Below are 20,940 nucleotides of genomic sequence, written 5' to 3' on the forward strand. Positions count from 1 at the left end.
TGAAAAAAAAGCTGTACATCTATCCATTATCACCAAAAAAAACTGCCCATCTACTCATTTTCACCAAAGAAAGCTGTGCATCTATCTATTATCATTAAAGCTGTTCATCTATCCATTATCACCAAAGCTGTGCATCTATCCATTATCACCAAAACTGTACATCTATCCATTATCACCAAAAAAAGCTGTGCATCTATCCATTATTATCAAAGCTGTACATCTATCCATTATCATCAAAGCTGTGCATCCATTATAACCAAAGCTGCGCATCTATCCATTATCACCAAAGCTGTGTATCTATCCATTACCATCAAAAATGTAATGGAGTGGTATATAAAAATAGAATCAATGTGAATCCACCAAACTGTATTAAACAGCAAGTCATCAAATCTTACTGGACAATCATGAAGAAAATACTGAAAAAAAGAGGCAAATATTCTAAAATCATATATTCAGAAATATGTTTATTATAATCAGGATGATTTAAATTTTTTTAATTTAAAAAAAAGTTTTAACTTAATTCACATAATGCACACACACAAACTATTTAAAGAACATAGGGAAACAATTTAACCTTTATATCCATTTTTTTAGCTGGAAAAAAATATTTATACATTCTGGTATCACAATCAAATCTAAAAAAATAAATACAAAATAATATTAAGTAAAAATTCATTAGAAATATTTTATTGTATAAAAAAACCAACAAACTCATAAACTATTTATTCACAAATATAAGGTGTTTGCTTAAATTCCTTTATAGAAGGGGCTAAATCAAAATTATTTTTCTCCTTTATAACAATCTCCTTGTTCTATTGTACTAGAAATGCAATAGAACAAGGAAATTGTTCTTAATGTGAGCTGTAATATTTTTTAATTTTTTAACTCTGCAAACTACTATTAATTATCTTTAAAACCTTACTTCTCATACAATAGTTTTATTTTCAAAGCCTTTTTTCTCCTACCAGAGTTTTATCTTCAAAATCTTTCATTTTCTAGCAGAGGTTTATCTTTAAAACTGTTCATCTCCTGCCAGAGTTTTATCTTCAAAGCCTTTATTCTCCTACCGAGTTTTATCTTTAAAATCTTTTTTTTCATGCGAGCTCCTACACTATTATCATAATTTGCTGAAAACTATAGTTTTCAGCAAATTATGATAATAGTGTAGTGTATAACTAAGTACCAGGTAGAGTTGTTACATTGATATACCTCCCTCAATCTTTTTTACATTGTTAATTCAAGTCTGATCCTTTTTTGTAACAATTTTTTTTATTTTTACAACAAAATTAAACACTATTGTTTTTCTCAACATGTTTTTCCTTAATGATGATGTTGATTTCATGATTTGTCGTTTTAAAATAAAAAATGTTATAGCAAAGATGTTTCATAATCACTAACAACAATTAGAAACTTAGTTAAATATTAACAAAAAATGAAATCATCAGCTAGTGAACCAGATGGTATGTTGTTAAGAGACTACACTACCATTTTAGAGTCCTCCTTAATAATTAATTTACAATCAAAGCTTTGCATAACTTATGTTTCCTTCTGTCTGAAAAAAAACTCATATCATTCCAAATACAAAAAAAAACAAAAAAACAGTGAATATTTCATCGGATAATACCTTCTCTCAGGAAAATCATTTCCTTTTGTGCATGTTTAAAAAGTCATTATTTCTGGTATCACTCTGGATTCTGTCTCTTGGTCTGATACCACATATGGAGTTTCTTTGAGATGCTAGGTGCTAGATCCATTTCTTTTCTCCTTGATATTCAACAGAATTTTGACACATGACCAATACAAAAAACTTTTTAACTAAAACCCCAATGAAGCATCACAATTACATCATCAGCCTTCAAAATTAGGGTCAGCATTTGGCAATGCAAACCTAACTAATTTTTCGCTAACCTTATTTTTATGTTATTATGATGAAACCTTTGCATTAAAAATTTTGTGCCAAACAAAAATAGTGTAAAAACTGCAATTTATTGTGAATATCATGTTGCAATAACATTGATAATTCATACAGAAAAGTTAATAATTTGCTAAGCTGATTGTTAAATGCAGTCAATGAAGCAAAAACTCAATTAATTGATTTTCCCATCAATCCAAGGGTTTGCCATTAATTGTTTCTAGCAGCAGTTAAAAATCTTTAGTGTACTCAAACTTCTTGGGATGGCAACGCAAAATTATAGTCATACAAATGTTTCTATATGTATCTTATATGTTGTTAACACATATACACTATATAGTGTATATGATACATATAAGATACATATATATGTATCTTATAGTTTAACACTATATGTATCTTACATGTTGTTAACACATAATAAGCTTCTAACTGAAAATTATTTTAAAAAGAAACTTCGAATAGGATATAAAAAACGCAATACCATTTTTTCATTTTATTTATAGCAATATCAAGATTAAACATTTTTTATAAATATGCAAGTTGTTTTTAAAGATTCATTTTAAAATGAATTCTACTTGAACAAGAAAACTTTAGTTTTCTAAAAAATTTTTATTCAAATAATCTTAAATTTGAAATTTGAAATTTTGAAAAGATTTAAAAGAATTTTGCAAATTTTTAATGTTCGCTTACAATAATAATAAATTTAATTGAATGGAAACTGCAGTGTTGATTGTGATACCCAATACCCAATGGCATAGCAAAGAGCATTCCTGAAAACCAAATATAGATCCAGCTACAGTAACAATATTAGATTTAGAAGATAGCTCAAGTAAGAAAGTTTTATTTAAATCAATATAAAATTTTAAATAGTTTATGATTAAAAAGTTTTTGTAAAGGTATCATTATTTTTTGTTTCTTGAAAAGAATTTAAAAAGTAGAAACATTCTATTGCAAACACTAAAATTTTTAAAATTTAAAAAGTAGAAACATTATTGCAAAGAAAAAAGAAAAAAAGAAACATTCTATTGCAAACACTAAAAAAGTGAAATAAAAACCAAATTATAAAAAGTTTAAACTTTAAAAAATAAACTATTATAACTCTGTCCAAAACATTTTTATTTTAATAAAAATTTAAGAATATACTTAGAATTATGGAAATATGATTTGACTTGTGAAACCAAACTTTTTTCTCTCACTTTATTTTATTGCAAAACAATTGAAAAAATTGAATGAAAACATCAACTTAAAAACCCTTAGAATGAAAAAATTAATTATACTTAAATTTTTAATAGTATGCTACATCAAGAAGCAATAAATTAGAAAGAACAGGATCTAATAGAAATATCTAATAATTTAATAGAAATTAAAATAAATGTTGGAGTTTTTATAATAAAATTATATCTAAGAAATATCTAATAAATCATAACCTAAGTTGATTTCAAAATAAACTATAAAAATTTTGCGATTTTTTGCATTAATTCCAATCCAGATGAAGAATGCAATCATTAAATTCAAAACAATGAAAAATTGAAAACAAATATAAAATAATTAAACTAATGCAAAAACTCCAACATTTATTTTAATATTTAAGAACTTGAAGATTATAAAAATGCTTTTTTATTTTAATATTTTACATCATTTCGAATAAACAAGCGAACATTTATGCTAATCGACGACATCAACTTTTTCACAGTGTCTTTGGAAATTTTTTTTCTTACTAATGTCAGCTCTCTAATCAAACCTTTAGTTATACTTGTTGTCAATTCCCCCAAATTTCTCAATGGGACAGAACTATGGGTAGTTTCATAGATTCAGGCTTTTGGTATGAATTTGATATCTCTCAAATTGTACCACTCTACAATCTTCTTAGAATAATGACAAGAAGCAAGATCAGGCCAGAACCAACAGGGGACATTGTGACTTTGATAAAATGGCAAAAGTCTAGCTTGAAACGTTCCTTTATGTAAACATCCGTGTTTAAAGTTGATGATGTGACAAAAGCTTGAAATCTCAAATCGTAGCTACATATTGCTTGCCACAAAAAAAGTTTCTTACCAAATTTAGCTAATGGTTTATACTTGAACTTGTTAATGACACGTCAACAAACAATTAAAGTGTAAAATTTTGGACCTGATGACTGTTTGAAGTCACATTTGAGGTTTTGTCATCCTTAATTATGCAGCCATTAAATTTTGTAAGCACTTCATCATAAAGTTTTTGAGCTTGAGATTTAGCAGTCAGTGATTGCTAATCTATCGGTTTGGATATTTAATGGCTCAATAAGACTTGAAATTGCAGAATTCCTACACTTTCCTGACAAAAAACTCTGAAACTTTTGGCTTACCTTTTGGCTTGTTCTCTGTTTGATAAGATGGGATTGTGAATAATTTTTGAATACTAATTTCTTCTTTCTGATCCTTAAAGCCACTCTTACTTCCTAATCCTTTTGCCATAAAAACAGAAGTTTTGCTAGATTCAGATGCTTTAGCGATTAAAAGTAACAATGCAGAAGGATTTTGCAGATAGTTGTGCAGAATTTTTCTCGTACTTCTAACTGTTTTGATGAGATTTTAATTAAGAGAAATATTTTGACTCATTTTTGATGTTTATAATTTATACCATCATTACTTAATGTATTTACACACAAAAAAAAATTTTTTAAATGTATTAGTGACAAGTTTTAAAACAAAATTTATTGTTCTGAATTTAACGTATGCTTTATTGCTATATTATTTTCTAGTTCTGAAAAAAAAAAACTTTTTTTTTTCTTTAACTTAAAATAGTTACTATTTGAAAATACACAAATAGACAATCATTTAGCTATCAAACATTATAAACTTAATACAAAGCATTGTTTAAATTCTTGTTTTGTTTAAATAAATTTAGAGTTTTATGAAGAAAAAAAAAATTGCAATCAACTTTTTTTCATAATTAAAAAAACATTTTACTTAATATAAATATATTCTTATATAAAACTCTTAATGCCAGTAAATTAAATTAAAAAAAAACTAAACCTATTGTATTTTTTTTGTATAAAATCTTTTAGGCATTTCAAGACTTCTTATTGAACAACAGAAAATCTAAAACATTTTTACAAATATTTTAAATTTCAGAACTTTCAAAATTCATTCTCCTCGCTAAGGTCAAAAGGTCAAAATCTATACTATATAAACTAATCTTTATAAAATCTATACTATATAAACTAATCTTTATATAATTATAATGATGTTACATAAAGATTAGTTTTTTCAGACAAAGAACACACTTTTGCTTATCCAGATTTAACTTGTAACTTGCTTTTGAAGCAAGTGTTCTACCACTAGAACACTAAACCTTTTTTCTTTCTTTTTTTTTGGCGCTATTTTTTTAGGTTGCCACAGATTTTTGATATCTTTGAAACTTTAATAAGTTAGATGCTAAAACTTGGAGTAAAGTCTTTTCATAAATCATAAATGTAAGCTTGTATACCAAAAATCATTATGACAGTGACAGTGTTTCAAAAAACACATTAAGAAGATTTGACATGAAAAAACTTAAGACAAAATTCAAACATAGCTTCTGATGTTGAGTATTTGGTTTAGATATGGTTGTTTTTAAATTTTTTAATGCTGTCCACTATGCAAGCATATTTTCTTTGTTTTTCACCAAGCTAAAAGTTTTCCAAATTTCTTTACAACTGATCAATCTATATTGCATTGACTAGTAATTTAGCTAAAAATCTTTTTTTTTTAAAAGCTGTTAGCTTTTTTTTCCTAGTAGTCTGTAACTGCAAAGTCATTCCATTTACTATTATAGACTTAGGTGTGAAGTTAAAAACAAGTTCTCTTGTTGGAACTTTCTTTTTTATCAAGCGCATCATTTTGTCAAAGTTATTTGCTCTCTTTTAAATACAATTTGTTCTAATTTTTTTCCAAATAAACATTAATGCAATCTTCAATTTTTTTATTTATGTTTAATAATTTTATAATTGATATATGCAAACTTTATTTTCCTTCAGCTCATAAAATTTTTAAACATTTTAAGCAAGATATTAGAGGACATAATAAAAATCTTGCAGATTTTTTTCACCCCAACCTTTTGTTGACTATAACTCATGTAATGATTTGTAATCAATATGTAAGATTTGATACAAGAACCTCTGGCAACCTTTACAAGATTTACAGAGTTTCTTCCTAAGAGCAATATTTAAAGTATTTCTAATTACAACTTCTGATATCTCTATTGTAATCACATAAAATCTTTTAAAAATAATGAAGCAAAATGACTTTTAAAAATAATTGAAGCTTAAAATGCTTTTTTGTGCATTTGCAAGAAGTGCACAAATATATAATTTTTATTACAGTTTTAAAGTTTAAATATAAGAATATTTTATAAATTTAATATGAAAATTAATTGTATAAATTAGATATTAAATAATAAACTACATATTAAAATTAACCATTAAGTACTAACTAAATATTAAATCTAAATATCAAAATTAACTTTAATTAATTAGTTAAAAGAATATTTTATAAACTTAATATTAAAATTAGCTACAGATGATTTTCAATTGGCAAATCTTTAATTCCACCTCTCTTGTATGGTTCAGATTTTGTCACCTCACCTAAAGACAAAGCTGAATTGTTTGCTAAGAACTTTTCATCAATATCATCTCTTGATTCTACTAGTTTTGTTCTACTTGATATTGCCAACAAACAGGTTGATCCATTGCTTGACATTCGTATCACTCCAGCTTGTGTATCTAAAGTGATTTCCTGTTTAGACTTTTCTACAGCTTGTGGCCCAGACAACATACCTGTTATAGTCTTGCAGAGGTGTTCTCCGCAGCTGTTGTCTATACGTTCAAAACTATTAAACAAGTGCTTATCAGAGTCTTGTTTTCCAGCCTGCTGGAAAGCGGCATCTGTCGTCCCTATTTTCAAAATTTATGGAGAGCAATTTGTCTAACTACCGTCCCATTAGTCTTCTTCCTATCATAAGCAAGGTTATTTAATCTTTAATTTACAAACACTTAATCTCTCATCTTGAATCTAATAACTTATTTTCTGACCATCATATAGATTCCGATCTCCTTGTTCTTCGACTAATTTGCTAACAATTATAATCGCTAGGTTTTATGGTATATTAGATAATGGTGGAGAGGTTAAGGCCATCGCTCTTGACATTTCAAAAGCTTTTGATAAAGTTTAGCATGCTGGTCTTCTCCATAAGTTTTCTTCTTACAGTGTATCTGGTAACATCTTTAAGATTATTGAATCCTTTCTCTCCAATCGTAGTATACAAGTTGTCCTTGATGGACCACACTCTTCTTCTTATTCTGCAACTTTAGGGGTTCCTCAAGGTTCAATCCTTGGCCTTATACTCTTTTTAACTTATGTTAACGATCTTCCAGATATTCTCACATCTTAGGTGGCATTGTTCGCTGATGATACTACCATTTATTCTTTTCATAATAAGAAGCCAACACTCTCTGATTGCTTGGAAGGGCATCTGAGCTTGAAACGGATCTCACTTCTGCTACAGCATGGGGTTCACAGTGGCTTGTGAACTTTAATTCAGATAAAACTCAATTCTTTTCAGCCAATCGTTATCGCAATAATTTAGATCTTCCTATATTTATGAATGGTAATGTACTCAATGAGTTATCTACCCTTCATCTTCTAGGACTAACTCTTACTTCCGATCTTTCTTGGAAACCATATATCAAATCCGTCGCAAAATTAGCATCTGCTAAGGTTGCATCTCTTTATCGAGCTCCACACTTTTTTACTCTGGATTCTATTCTCTACCACTAAAAATCTCAAATCCCCCCTTGTATGGAATACTGTTGCTGTATCTGGGGTGGATCTTCTAATGATGTCCTTTCTCTTTCAGACAAGGTGCAAAAACGTATTGTAAACATAGTTGGACCTTACAGCTTACAGGACCTTACAACCTTTATCACATTGTCATAATGTTGCTTATCTTTCTTTTTTCTACATTTTCTAAAATTTACTATAATGGACACTCTAGCTCTAAAGAGCTAGCATCTCTTGTGCCATCTACTAAAATTCATTCTCGTGTTACTCATTATTCAATTAGGCCTCATCTTTTTTCTGTGACTGTTCCTAAGTGCTCCAAAAACTCATATTTATCTAGTTTTTTTCCTCAAACAACAGTTCTTTGGAATTCACTTCCTTCGTCTTGCTTTCCTGATTCATATAATTTGCAATCCTTTAAGACGTCTGTCAATTGTTATCTTGTTCTATAATCTTCATCTTTTCTCTTCCAGTAACTTCTAACTCTAATTAGCGGTTGCGTGCAGTCTTGTTGGAAGCAAAGAAGTTGTAAAAAAAGAAAAAAATCTAAAATTCTGAATGCTCTGTTCATTATTATTTCTCATTTTATTAAAGAAAAAATAGGAAAAAAACCAATATTGAGTCATTTTGGAAAATAGGCTCAATAATCACAATAAATCAAGAAAGATTTATTTGTCAAAAAAAATGTGTAGGCCAAAAAGTTTTCTTAATAACGTCGCAATTATTAAATAAATTCAAAGAAAAACTAAAAATTATAGCTCATTATTTAAAAAAGAAAAAATTTGAGTTTTATGTTGCTACCCATCACCAATTCTTCAATTATTTTGCAATTGCTACATTCAAGGTTTTCTATACTATCATAAAGTAAACATCTTATTTTATTTTGTTGCACGTTGTAAAAAATTCTATAATTTTTTTTTATATTTTATTCTGTAGAAATTTCTGAAAACTTTGCAAAAATTTATAAAAAAAAAAGCAAAACCTTGCATCAAAATCTTGAGGAACTCTTGCAAAAGCTAACATTCGAATCTCTGGTGGAAGAATTTTGTTTAGAAGTCTAACATATGATATTTCTTCCCTTGTACCTATAATCACAATTGCTTATAGTAAAATAAAATTAAAGAAACAAAAATTACATAAAAACTTGAAAAAAAAGTAAAAAAACTATGCACTTACAAATGCAAAAAAAAAAAAGCATTATATATAATGCTTTATAAAATGCATTATATATAATGCTTTATAAAAAGCATTATATATAATGCTTTATAAAATGCATTATATTAGCATTAATATAAGAGCAGTAATAAAATTAAAAAATTCTCAAAAACAAAAAGGTAAAAAAAAAATTTGTTAAATTAATGTAAATTTCAAAACAAAAGTTTAAAAAAGAAAAAATATAAGTTTAGCAATAATTTCATAAATAAATACTTAAATAAGTTACAAATAATTTACTTAAATAATAAATTTAGAATGACATATATTTTAAGAAAACTTTTTAAATAATTTAGATATAGATTTACATGAGTAACTTTGAATTTAAAAGTATTACAAAATTAGTTCAAAAAATAAAATCTAAAGATATAAGATATACTTTTTTTTTCCAAGGTTTAAAGGTGCTCTGAAAAGACCTATCGGTCTTATCACAGAGCACCACAGAGGAGCAGTTCGTACCTCCTTACCATTGTCACTAATTGAGCCAGAGCTGGCTTCGAACCACAGACCTCTTGATTCTGAGCCAGAACTCTTACTACCACACCACAGCTGATTAAATTATTTTTGTTAAATTAATTTATTATTACTTTGATTACATAAAAATCTCTCAATTATTTTAATCTCAAAAAACAAGTAAAACAATGTAATTAATAAAATTCAATTAAAATAATACATACAAATACAAATACATTTTTTATTGTTAAAATAATTGGTAGTGATTAAGTAATACAAAATAAAAATTAAAAGAATGCTTATGCAAATAACTGAAAATAATTATGAAGGTAATTCAAAATAGCATTATTGTATCGAAAAAAGGTTTATGCTCGAAATATTTTAAATTTAGCTAGTCGAGTTTATTAAAATTTATAAATTAAACAACTGAGCAAAACTTTAGTAAACCAATGTTTGAGCATTTAAAATCAATCAATGAAAACAAACTTAAGACCAAATTAAGCAAAAAATGCCACATGCTAGAGAAATGCAAATATATATTTAATTGTTGAGCAGTCTCAAAATGTTATGTTATAGGAATTAGGATTATGGAGACATATTATAATTACTCATTTTTATATGGGTATCTATGAAAACTGTAAATAAAATAACTGTAAATTGAAATTTAATTTTAAAAAATTGAACTACCTTCTTCTTCACTAATAAGAGTATTGGATCGCACATTGAGAGCAATCACCTGAAACAAAGTTAAATTATTTTTAAACAATGAGCCATTTAGATATTCTTGATCATCATATTTTTAACTTCAGTGTTTTCACCCAAGTATGAAAATATCCCCCTTCTCCCCCTCCCCCCCCCCACCAATAATGCTCCTTCAAACTCTACAGCATTTTGTGTCTTCTTTTTTTAACTTTCTAAGAGCTCCTTCATAAATTATGCAAGGCTAAATTTAAAAAACAGAAATAGGAGATCTTAAGGTCTTTTACGCAGCAATTTTCATTAAACATAATGCACCATTTTGATTTTTAATTTAACTTAAGGCTCTGCGACAGACTACTTTTGATCTCTTTTGTTTTGTTTATTAGTGTAATTTAACATTTAGTTTACCATGATTCAGAATTAAGTTTACTTAATTCTGAATCATGGAAAATTTAACCTAAAGATAATCCAAAACAAGTTTTGTACCGTGGATCACAAAATCACTTCATGAACATGGTGTTGACAGGATGTGTATAATAAAGACTTTCTAATTAATTTTTCCAGCCAGGTACAAACACCTGATTGTATATCTGTGTTGCTTAAAGTAGTATTAAAACAGAGTGCCACAATTTTGTTATACGAAATGTTCCAATCTTATAAAGCTTGTTCTGTTGCACAACTCAGATGTTCATTAGTGCCTCTATCCAGTTTGGGGATTGAGAACAGTTTTCAACATCATATCCTGTCACTAATACAGGCAGTTGATCCACTTATTCTCTGCTGTTCAAATCAGGTAAGGTTTTCTGTTTCTTCACTCTTTTATAGCTTTAGTTTCAGTTCCTTTGCTGATGATGGAATAAAGTCATCTATTTCATTATCAGTACCCTGAGAGGAGTCTGATTCTGTCAAAACTAGGTCTGTGACTGTCACACAAGTTCCTTATTCTCTTTTTTTCAAAACGTTCTTCTCTTCAAAAGTCTAGAACTTTATCTGTCACAAAACCTGCCCTTTCTCTTACATTGTTATTTTGAAAGAAAAAAGTTTGTAAGACTTGTCATTTAGATGGCAATTTGTGCCCTGTGATCACAGGTGTAGCTTGACTAATACACCATACTTTATTTTGACTTTTAGTCTTCATTTATTTTGAATCAACTTTGAAACTATCTATCTACTAATGTATTTTAAAAATATGTTTTCATTCAAGACAATGATTTCATTTGTAATTTCAGGATGATGCAATAATTTCAGCAGTAGTGCAATACTGATGAAACAACAAAATTGACGATGAAATATTACACTAGGTATTTTGAATGCCAGCCATCTAATTTCATTGTTAACTTTTAAATTTTCTGAAAAAAATTAAAATGTATATTAGGCATAAGGACAAATAAGATTAACAAATAATAAGTTATTGATAACATTCTCAACTTAATTAGTAAAATAGATGAGATAAATGATAAAGTATGAAACATGTGAGTTCAAGCAACCCAGCAAACTCAAAAAACTAGGCTGAGCAACCCATAAACATCAACATATCATACCCAATATTTACCAATAACATTTTTTGATTAATTAGAACCAAATAAAAGGTAGAAACCAAAAGAAAATGTATTTATTTGTCACCCTAATATATCTATATCTATCAATCTATCTATCAATCTATCTATCTATATGTACATATATATATCAGGATGTTAGCTAGCCCAATGGTGCCGCGTAATACGCGGAATTCCCAATGGGCTTAAAATTCCCAAAAGTCAATGACCTTTTTTTTTTTTAGAGTGTTTTTTTGAGATTTTTAGGAGCTTTTCTAGAAAATTCCCAACATTTTCAACAACAATAATTATGTTATAGAAACATGTTTAAGAAAAAGAAAAAAAAATTTTTTTATAAAGTAAAATTAGAAATAAAAACTTTAAAACTAAAAAAAAAATAACTGAAACACAATTCAACCAAAATAATTTTTTATTTTGGTTGAATTATTATTATTTTAAACTTCTTCACCTTTGTTAGGAAAGAAAATTAACATTAATGTGTTCATGGAAAAAAAACAAATGTTTCTATTCTTAAAATAACATCTCAGTGTAATCTCTCTTTAACTAATTTAAAAGCACCAAAATACTAGAGAATATTATTTTCTATCAAATTCCTTATTATGTGACCTCCAAGCAGTTTAATTCTAAACTTTAATTAAATTGGTCCAACCCACTGTGGACCAGAGATGAGTTTAGGTTTGATGGAGTGTCACCTGGGATTTTTTCACTGATAAGTTATTGTTATCATTATAGTAAAAAGATTTAATCATAGTTAAAATTAGTTTCACTTGCTAAGACAATAAAATTGTCAAATCAATTTTCAAATAAAATGTGCAAATGAGTAAGTAAAGTTAAACTGAGTACCGAGTTTTACGTAGAAGACCTCTTTAATTCGCCGTATAATCATTTAAACTAAAATTTAAACTTGCTTTAAAATGTTATTGTTGCATATTTAGTATACTAGACTATAAATTTGACTTTTTCAATAAGCTAAAAAATTAAAGAGCGCTTCTCCGTCAATGAAAACTGTCTGCATGTTACTCTTAGCAATTAGTAATAATACTTATTAAATAAAAGTACCAAATATATTATGTCTGGAAACAGTTTCTTACGTGATTCGGTTTGTGCAGTGTGTTGGGTTGAAAAAAGTGCAAGATGTAAGTCGCTATCTGAAGTCACCAACCGAATACAAGATATTATCAAACTCTACATATATGATGGTTATGATAAAAATATTATGAGTTTTCCTAATGTCATATGTGGTAGTTGTAAACGAAATTTATACCTTCTCAAGAGCGGCCATACTTCTAGGGGATCATGGGGACTTCAAGTTGCTAAGGTATTTTTTTATACTAATACTAATTATATTATAATACATATAATTTATATGTATACTATTTCAATTTTATGTAAAAAAGTTATATTTGTGTGTGTGGATGTACTATATTGGTGGTCATTTATTCCTGTTTATGCAATTGTTAGCAATAAATTTCAACAATCCATTATTTATAATATATATATTTAGACATATATTTTAATATATAAGATCACTAAAGCAAATTATTACAAACAAATCTCTTTGTATAATTTATTGTTAAACTAAAAACACGAGGAACACCTATCTCTATTAGGGTTGGAGCTCCCAATTTAAAGAGTAACAGAAGCAGTAAACAACTTTCTCTTCAAACAGTCATGGAACTGCAGGTCTCTCTTGAACTTTCTGATAATGCAATTAAAAAACTTTGTTCTACAATTAGAACTGGATTAAATAGAAGAGACTCTGTGGAAGAAAATATAGTTCAAAAACTAGATAATCTTAAAGAACAACTAGATGAATTTTATAGCGTAGAACAAATTGAATTTGTTTCTAACCAGAATGAAGCTATCATAAGAGATTTAGTATATATTAAAAATCCCTCTGATTTAATCCTGCATATTATCAAAGAAAGAGGTTTAAATCCATGTGTAGGTTTTGTACAAGCTTCTTTAGATGGTGGAAGAGGCTTCCTTAAAGTTGTTGTGAATGTTTTTGAAGAACAAGAATCTGAAAATAAATTTATGAATAGTGGTGTTCAAAAACATCTTATTATAGCGATTGTTGAAGATATTCCTGAAAATATGAAAACCTTAGATTAGTGCTTGAGAAACTTAATCTTGAGGATGCAAACTATTATATTGCTTTTGATCTTAAATGTACCAATGTATTATTTGGTCTTTCATCGCACGCAGGTAAGCTTGTTTGTGGTGTAGTGGCAAATGTACGTTTGATATAGGAACTCTTAGAACTATTGACAATCTTGATTCCTGTTATGAAGCATATATCAAAAATGGATCTATCAGATCGTCCATGAAGGAATTTGATAACATTGTGAACAAACGCCTAATATATCTTAACACTGATAAAAATACTTTTCTAGAAAATTTAGTTGCTCCACCTGAGCTGCATCTTCTCATTGGAGCAGTAGATAAAATAGCAGGGTTTCTTTTAACTGAGTGGGATGGTTTTGAGTTGTGGTTGAAAAAACACTATATAATTAAAGGAGGATATCATGGAGTTGGTTGGGATGGTAATAATGCAAATAAAATTATAAAATTGATTGATGAACTTCAACATGAAGTGCAACTTAAAGTACCTTATCTACTTCCTGTAATCCAAAGCTTAAGAGCTTTTAAATCTGTAAAAGAAGCTTGTTTTGGAAGAAATCTCGATCCTGACTCAGAACACAAAATAGCGTTGTTTAAAGATGCTTTTTTATGCCTACAAGAGACAGCTTCTTCACTCGGAAAGACACTAACAGTGTCATAGAAAATCCATATTACATGCTGCCATGTTTTTCCTTTTGTAAAGCATGCAGGATACGGCTTGTCAAAGTATGCAGAACAGTGTGGTGTGGCGATTCATGCAAAGTTTAAGCCTACGTGGCAAAGATATAAACGTAATATAGATCATAAAGATTATGGAGATAGATTAAAAACTGCTATTGTTGATTTTGGAATTAAAAGATTATAATATTGTATAGTTATAGAAATTATGCTTTGTAAAATTTTTCAATTTTATTATATTGTAAAATAAAGCTGCCTTAGAAAATGTTGTGGGATTGGAGCAAAGGGACAAATATAACCTACAATTTTAGACATCCCATGCCCATCTGTGTTAAATAGGTTTTCAATAAAAACTTTTTTACTGACATGAACTAAATCAAAATTAATCAATAGATTTCAAATTTCCTCAACAAATACTTTGGCATTCAAGAGTTGTGGCCATGTAAAATTAACAACCCCCTCATTTTTGTTGTTGGGGGAGGGGGTTCATAGTTTTGTGATTTTTTCACTCTTAGCAAGTGAAACTAATTTTAAATATGATTAAATCATGTTAGTATAATGAAAACAATACTTAATCAGTAAAAAAATCCCAGGTGACACTCCATTAAACCTAATATGCCTTCTGGTCCACAGTGAACCATGACTTATATTAACTGATGTTAATTGATTTCATCAAACTTTCCAAAATTACAAAAGGTTTTTTATTTCTTGCAATATGAAGTGATTGAACTATAATATACTAAAGAAACACAAAGTTCTAAAACATTATGTAAAAAATTTAAAATAATAAAAAAACCTGTCCGAAAGCACTGACTCCTTTATCAGTCCTACCACAACGAGAATATTTGCACAAAACACGATCTTCAATCAACTTTGCCTTAATCATAGCATTAAAGATTGCATCCTAGAAAATATTATTGAATTTAATTAAAATTATAAACATATAAACTTCTTTATTCACTTGAATTTTTTATCTACTTTATCAGATTAAAACATGATATTCTATATAATATATAAAGTTTATGAACCAAGCCAAGCTAGCTCTTTAATAACGGTGAAACAAAACATCAAAATAACATTTCTGTTATTTTCTGAAAAATTATTTTTCCTTATTTTTAATTCTTATTTTGTTTTAAATGGCTATCAATAAACTCAATTGATTAATAATTTTATGAGATTAAAACGTGATGTCATTAACATATAGATTACAATACAAGTTACTTAATTTAAATAAACCTAGTTCAACAATGCTTTTGTAATTTAAATAAACCAATTTCAACAATGTTTTGTAATTTACTTAAGTATACAAAAGAATTTTTTTTTTTACCATTAAAAAAAAAATTTCATACAAATTCAATTTGACAAGATTTGTATACAGCCGCTATTTAAGTCAAGAGGAAAATGAAGAAGACAATTAAAGATCAAGAAAGCAAAATTACCAAAAAACTTGAAAAGCTGCAAATTATACAAAAAGTAAAACACAATGAGGGAGAGAATTCCAAAACATTGATGCATAAATAAAAAAAACTAGACAAATAAAAGTTTTGAGTACAAATAAACAGTCAAAAAGGAAAAATGCAAATGCATGCAAACATCCTCTCTAGAAGTGGTGGAACGCGGTCTTCCACCTTTGTTATCTGCTGCCAACTTTCCCGTAGAACGATATTTGGAACATAGACTTGATACAGTCCATTTTTTCACGCAATATTTATCACAAATACTTTTTTGTGACATTCCACTTACGTTATCGCCAATAGTTTTCTTTCTTAGTTTCAATCCAAGACTGTCGGAGCCATTTTTGCACTTGAAGTCATAAAAATAATAAAAATAAATAATCACGCTTCTCAAGGCTTACCGTCTTACATTTACTTTGTTATGATACAATAATGCTCTGTGGAACACAACGTCTTGGTTGGATGTGGACTGTATTGATGTAATGAAACACTTGTTGTATTTCACTTCTTGTATTGATGTTCTTCAATAAAAAACTTTGATAAAACTCCCTTCACTAAACTATCTTGAAAATACTGACCGATTGACTTCCATATACTGACTGAATTACATGTCGATTTACATGTCTCTTATATAGTAAAATGAACCTGTGTGAACCTGTTCTGGAAGATTCTAGATGCTTCTTTTCGATGCTTCTGGAAGCTTCTGGATGCGTCTGGATGCTTCTGAATGTTTCTGGATACTTCTGGGTGCTACTGGATGCTTTCAGATGCTTCTTCTGGAAACTTTATTATTATTATTATTATTATTATTATTATTAAAAAACTTCCGTGACGTTGACACGGACCAGACTTAAGAAAATGAAACAAACCAAAAAAGTTGCACTTGTTTTGTCCGCTGCAAAACGGCACTTGTCAACTAAATTCTGCCTGTGTGCTGTCACTTGTCAGCTGATTGCTCATGTCATGGCATGCTATGACTCCAGACTCCTGAACTGTTTGCTGTGGTAGTATAGTTCGTTTCGTTTTTAAGACATGTAAAATTAGGAACACTTTTTAGCATTGTTCGATGTTGGTTGCAAATGTTTTATCCAATACTGTATAGTTGCATTACCAGCAAATAAAGCCACTTTAATGGTAAAAAAATAGATAAGAAAATATATATGACCTAAGATGAAACATTGTGGTACTATCTTAGAAAAGAGGATATTCATGATTTGGAGAAAAACATTATTTCTAACTTAGTCAAAAGTCTTTGAAATATCAAAAACCTACCACTTGCCATATCATATTCAAGTGTTAAACAATTTGATTGTTACCATCAACAAATTAGAAAACAAAAAAAATAAAAAAAGTCAGAAAACTGTTGTATCAAATTATTGACTTAAAAAAAAATTAAATAATTTGACTAAAAGAATTGTTAAATAATTTTTGTACTTTTTCAAAACTGTGACTGTTGCCTGGACTACAAAATGTGAAAATACATTTGAAAAATAACTTTAGCTTTAAAGGCAGTGAATATAATATTGCAAAAAAAAAAAGCTGTAGTCAACAAAAAACTAAAGTACCATGTTACTACTGTCAATGTGTAAAAACCTCAAAACATAATGCAGCAACAATAAAAAGACAGAATGAAATAAGACAAAAAATAAAAAAACTTATTTTTACCTCTATAGTGTTATTTGTTGTTTCTTGATTTGCTAATCCTTGATAATCCCATCCCAGGTACAAAAACTTTAAGGCAATTCGATGACTTCTATAACTGGAAATATATGGAAATTATTTTTGTACGAAATTATCACAGGTTCAATTTCCGTTTATTTTCTTTATTCGATATTCCTTTATTTCCTTATACTTTAAGTTTCAAAGTTGTTACTGTAAATGTTAGTAAGGTTATATTGTACATTTCTTAGACAGTCGTAATCATGGTACCTTAAAAATATAGTTGAAAGTGCATTAAATGACATATTTATGCTAAATGACATATTTATGTTAAATGTTTATTGGCATATTTATGTTAAATATTAGATCTTCTGGGTTGAAAACAAGGTTGTTAGAAAGATATGATTTAAAATGCCCAGAGCTGAGGTCCATATGTTTAATAAAGTTATTTTATAGATTTCTTTTTCATAATATATATATACTTTTCCATAATATGTATTTTGAAACTAATAAAGCAGCAGAAATTGCTTCTTTTATTATATTATATAATGGTTGTCATTGTTCCAGTTTTTCCACAGGAGAACGCTATAAAAATTTTAGTTTTAATTAGTTTAGCAATGCACTCTTCAACATAAAACCAATACAATCACAATCTTTACTTATGACAAAGATTTTTACTGTTTTAAGAAATATATTATAACATGTTATATATTTCAGACATGTTATATATTTTGCAGAGTCAAAAGTTTAGACAAATTTTCAAACAAAAAATTTTAAGCATTTTATAAAATAATTTTAAATTAATTGAAATACACACTAACTTGCATGAGTGCAATAGGAATATTCATATTTAACAAAAATTTTAATTTGGGTATGCATGCAAACTAGAAGGACTTGTAATTGTGATTCAAAGTTATTTTGATTTTTCAAAAAAATAATTTTTTCATTTAACTATATCCAATCAAAATTAAAATTTTTTTTAAAATTGTCAATTTTCTAGAGAGATAAAATACATACACCATTGACATATCCAAACCAATTTGACACAGGTATACTGGTTAATGTGCCCAAATTTGAGCCAAAACTCCAGTACTTAATTATGGATATAATTTTTTGCATAAGTTCTTTGCATTATAAAAAGTAAAGAGAATTATACAAAACATAAGTTAAAAATTACTCGCTTGTCAATAAGTTAGCATAAATTGTAATTGAATCCACGGGTGTGTGAGGAGATTTTTTTTTTAAACACTGTCCCCAAATAACTTCTAAATGCAACAATGTACAGCCACCAGGGTTATTCAAAATATGTAAAATTGTTTAAAGACTGAAGCTTTTCTAGTAGATATTACCCCTAAGATGACTAGTATAAAAATTTTTTTTTCTAGCACAATTCTAACATCCCTTTTTCCAAGGCATTTAAAGTTTTATGATAATGCACATATTACTATTAACTTATAAATCACCAAAAACATGTTTTCATTATTAAAAAATGTAGCTAAAAGTTGGATGATTTCGAAGAAAAGGAAAGATCTAGAACAATTTGCAAGGCTTTCTAAAATACTCAGGTTTAAATAAACAGGTTTCTAAAATACTCTGGAATGTTCCAACTTGTTCTAGATTATTTAGGAACTCTCCAAGAACATTTTGGATGATTATAGAACCCTACAAAAACATTAAGACACTTTCCAAAAAGTTCTGAAACCTATCAGAACATTTCAGAACATTCTGGAACCTTCCAGAACATTTTTGAAGGTAAGAATATTCTGTAGTGTTATGGAAGATAATGCAAGATTCTAAAAAGGTTTTAAAAAGATTCTGAAAATCTTCAATCTAGAAGAATGTTTTTAGAGGTTCTAGTAAAATCCCAAACACTATTCAAGACAAAATCTTCTTTTCCTCAAAAAATAATAGACCTTCAACATTCCAACTTGTGACAGCCTGTGGACTACCAAGAGAACATCAATGCAAAAAAGCTTTGGATAACATAATTGTTATTTGTTTTACCAGTATCTTGGACCCTCTTTAAGCTTCTAAAAATTAATGATTGATCTGGTAATTGCAAAAGCCATGTCATGTTTGCAATTACCAGATCAATGCAGTGAGGCCTAATGGAAAAGTTGTAGAAATAGAATCATAATTAATGATTGAGAAGTCATAGTAACCTCATTGAGGACTTTTCAGAAAGGTATTTGTTTCCAGGTTATAGGAAAATAAAATTTTTTTAATATTTAAATGACAAATTAGTGCTTTTTGATCAATATTTAAAGTTAAAAAATAAGAAATTCGTTAAGTTAAAACATCGGAAATCCTAAACTAACTCTTTTTATATCTGTTCATTCAGTAGTTTTTGTTTTGCAAAGTAACCTTATAACTAATTATATAAAATAACCTGCACCTCCTAGTAGAGTAAAAGTAAATAACCTGCACCTTCTAGTCAGCTGATGAGTCATTAAAATTTTAAACCATTATATCTTGAATATAAATTTTTACATTGATAAATTTTTTGCCAAACAGACAAATAACTTTTTTTTGACATTTTACTCATCTCATTATCAGTTGTTGAAACAATATGATTTAGCAAATCTTGAGTTTCTGATTAGTTTCTGTTTACCTTATCAAAAACATAGGGAGTAATGATCTCAAAGCATTTGGTAAACAACTTTTCCAATAACATATATCTTGTTTTTACTATCTCAATGACATATTATTTCAGGGGAGTAAATCTGTATTGAAACATATTTGATTTATCTTTTATTTTATTTTCAATTACAGCCATCCTTAAAAGACATTTGATACTCGTCGCCATTTTCTGAAACAAAAGAATCTTTAATTATATTTAAAACAGAATTAATTTTGATTCTTATGAGTTTTTAGTATTAAAATAAATTAATACATTTTTTTTTTACATTTTTTTGACTCATGAGTAATGTAGAGTGGAATTTTTTTTTCCATCAAGTTAATAGTTGGTTGTTGGAAAATAGATTTCTTTTGAAGAAAAAAAAAAAATTACTTTTCTCAATTGGTCTTGGCTAAGTGAAAGGGAATACATTAAAGCTATTAATTTGTCTATTTTGAAGGTATCTATTGTTTTTATAAAGGTATCTATTGTTTTTATAAAGGTATCTATTGTTTTTATATGGTTTGTAAAAAGTGCTATTCCAACAAATTACCTTTCCATGTCTTCTGGCCCATTCTGGTCATTTTTTGATCAATGCATGGTTCAAATTGATCATTTGTTGTCGGTAGCATTGCGTATCAACAGTACTGCCAGGTTTTAGAAGTTCATGATACACCACTCCCTTCTGGTCCCACCAAACACAGAGCATTGTCTTTTTTCGAACCGATCAGGCTTTGCAGTCGATGTTGATGCTTTTCCTGGATTTACCCATGAT

At 28.0% G+C, this 20,940-nt stretch overlaps 1 protein-coding gene across 1 annotated transcript in view; it reads right to left on the reverse strand.

The window, feature by feature from the left end:
• LOC100211762 (tRNA pseudouridine(38/39) synthase) overlaps nt 1-20,940 on the reverse strand; it is a 73,584-nt gene that overhangs the window by 38,474 nt on the left and 14,170 nt on the right. Inside the window, exons 4-8 of the mRNA XM_065813346.1 lie at nt 17,555-17,648; nt 15,232-15,339; nt 10,066-10,114; nt 8,696-8,798; nt 575-635 (exon numbers count right to left, since the gene is read on the reverse strand). Coding sequence (XP_065669418.1) covers nt 575-635; nt 8,696-8,798; nt 10,066-10,114; nt 15,232-15,339; nt 17,555-17,648 — 415 coding nt within the window. The remainder of the gene's footprint in view (nt 1-574; nt 636-8,695; nt 8,799-10,065; nt 10,115-15,231; nt 15,340-17,554; nt 17,649-20,940) is intronic.

Source organism: Hydra vulgaris, chromosome 12 (genome assembly GCF_038396675.1).
Source record: "Hydra vulgaris chromosome 12, alternate assembly HydraT2T_AEP".
In the NCBI taxonomy this organism is placed as follows: domain Eukaryota; kingdom Metazoa; phylum Cnidaria; class Hydrozoa; order Anthoathecata; family Hydridae; genus Hydra; species Hydra vulgaris.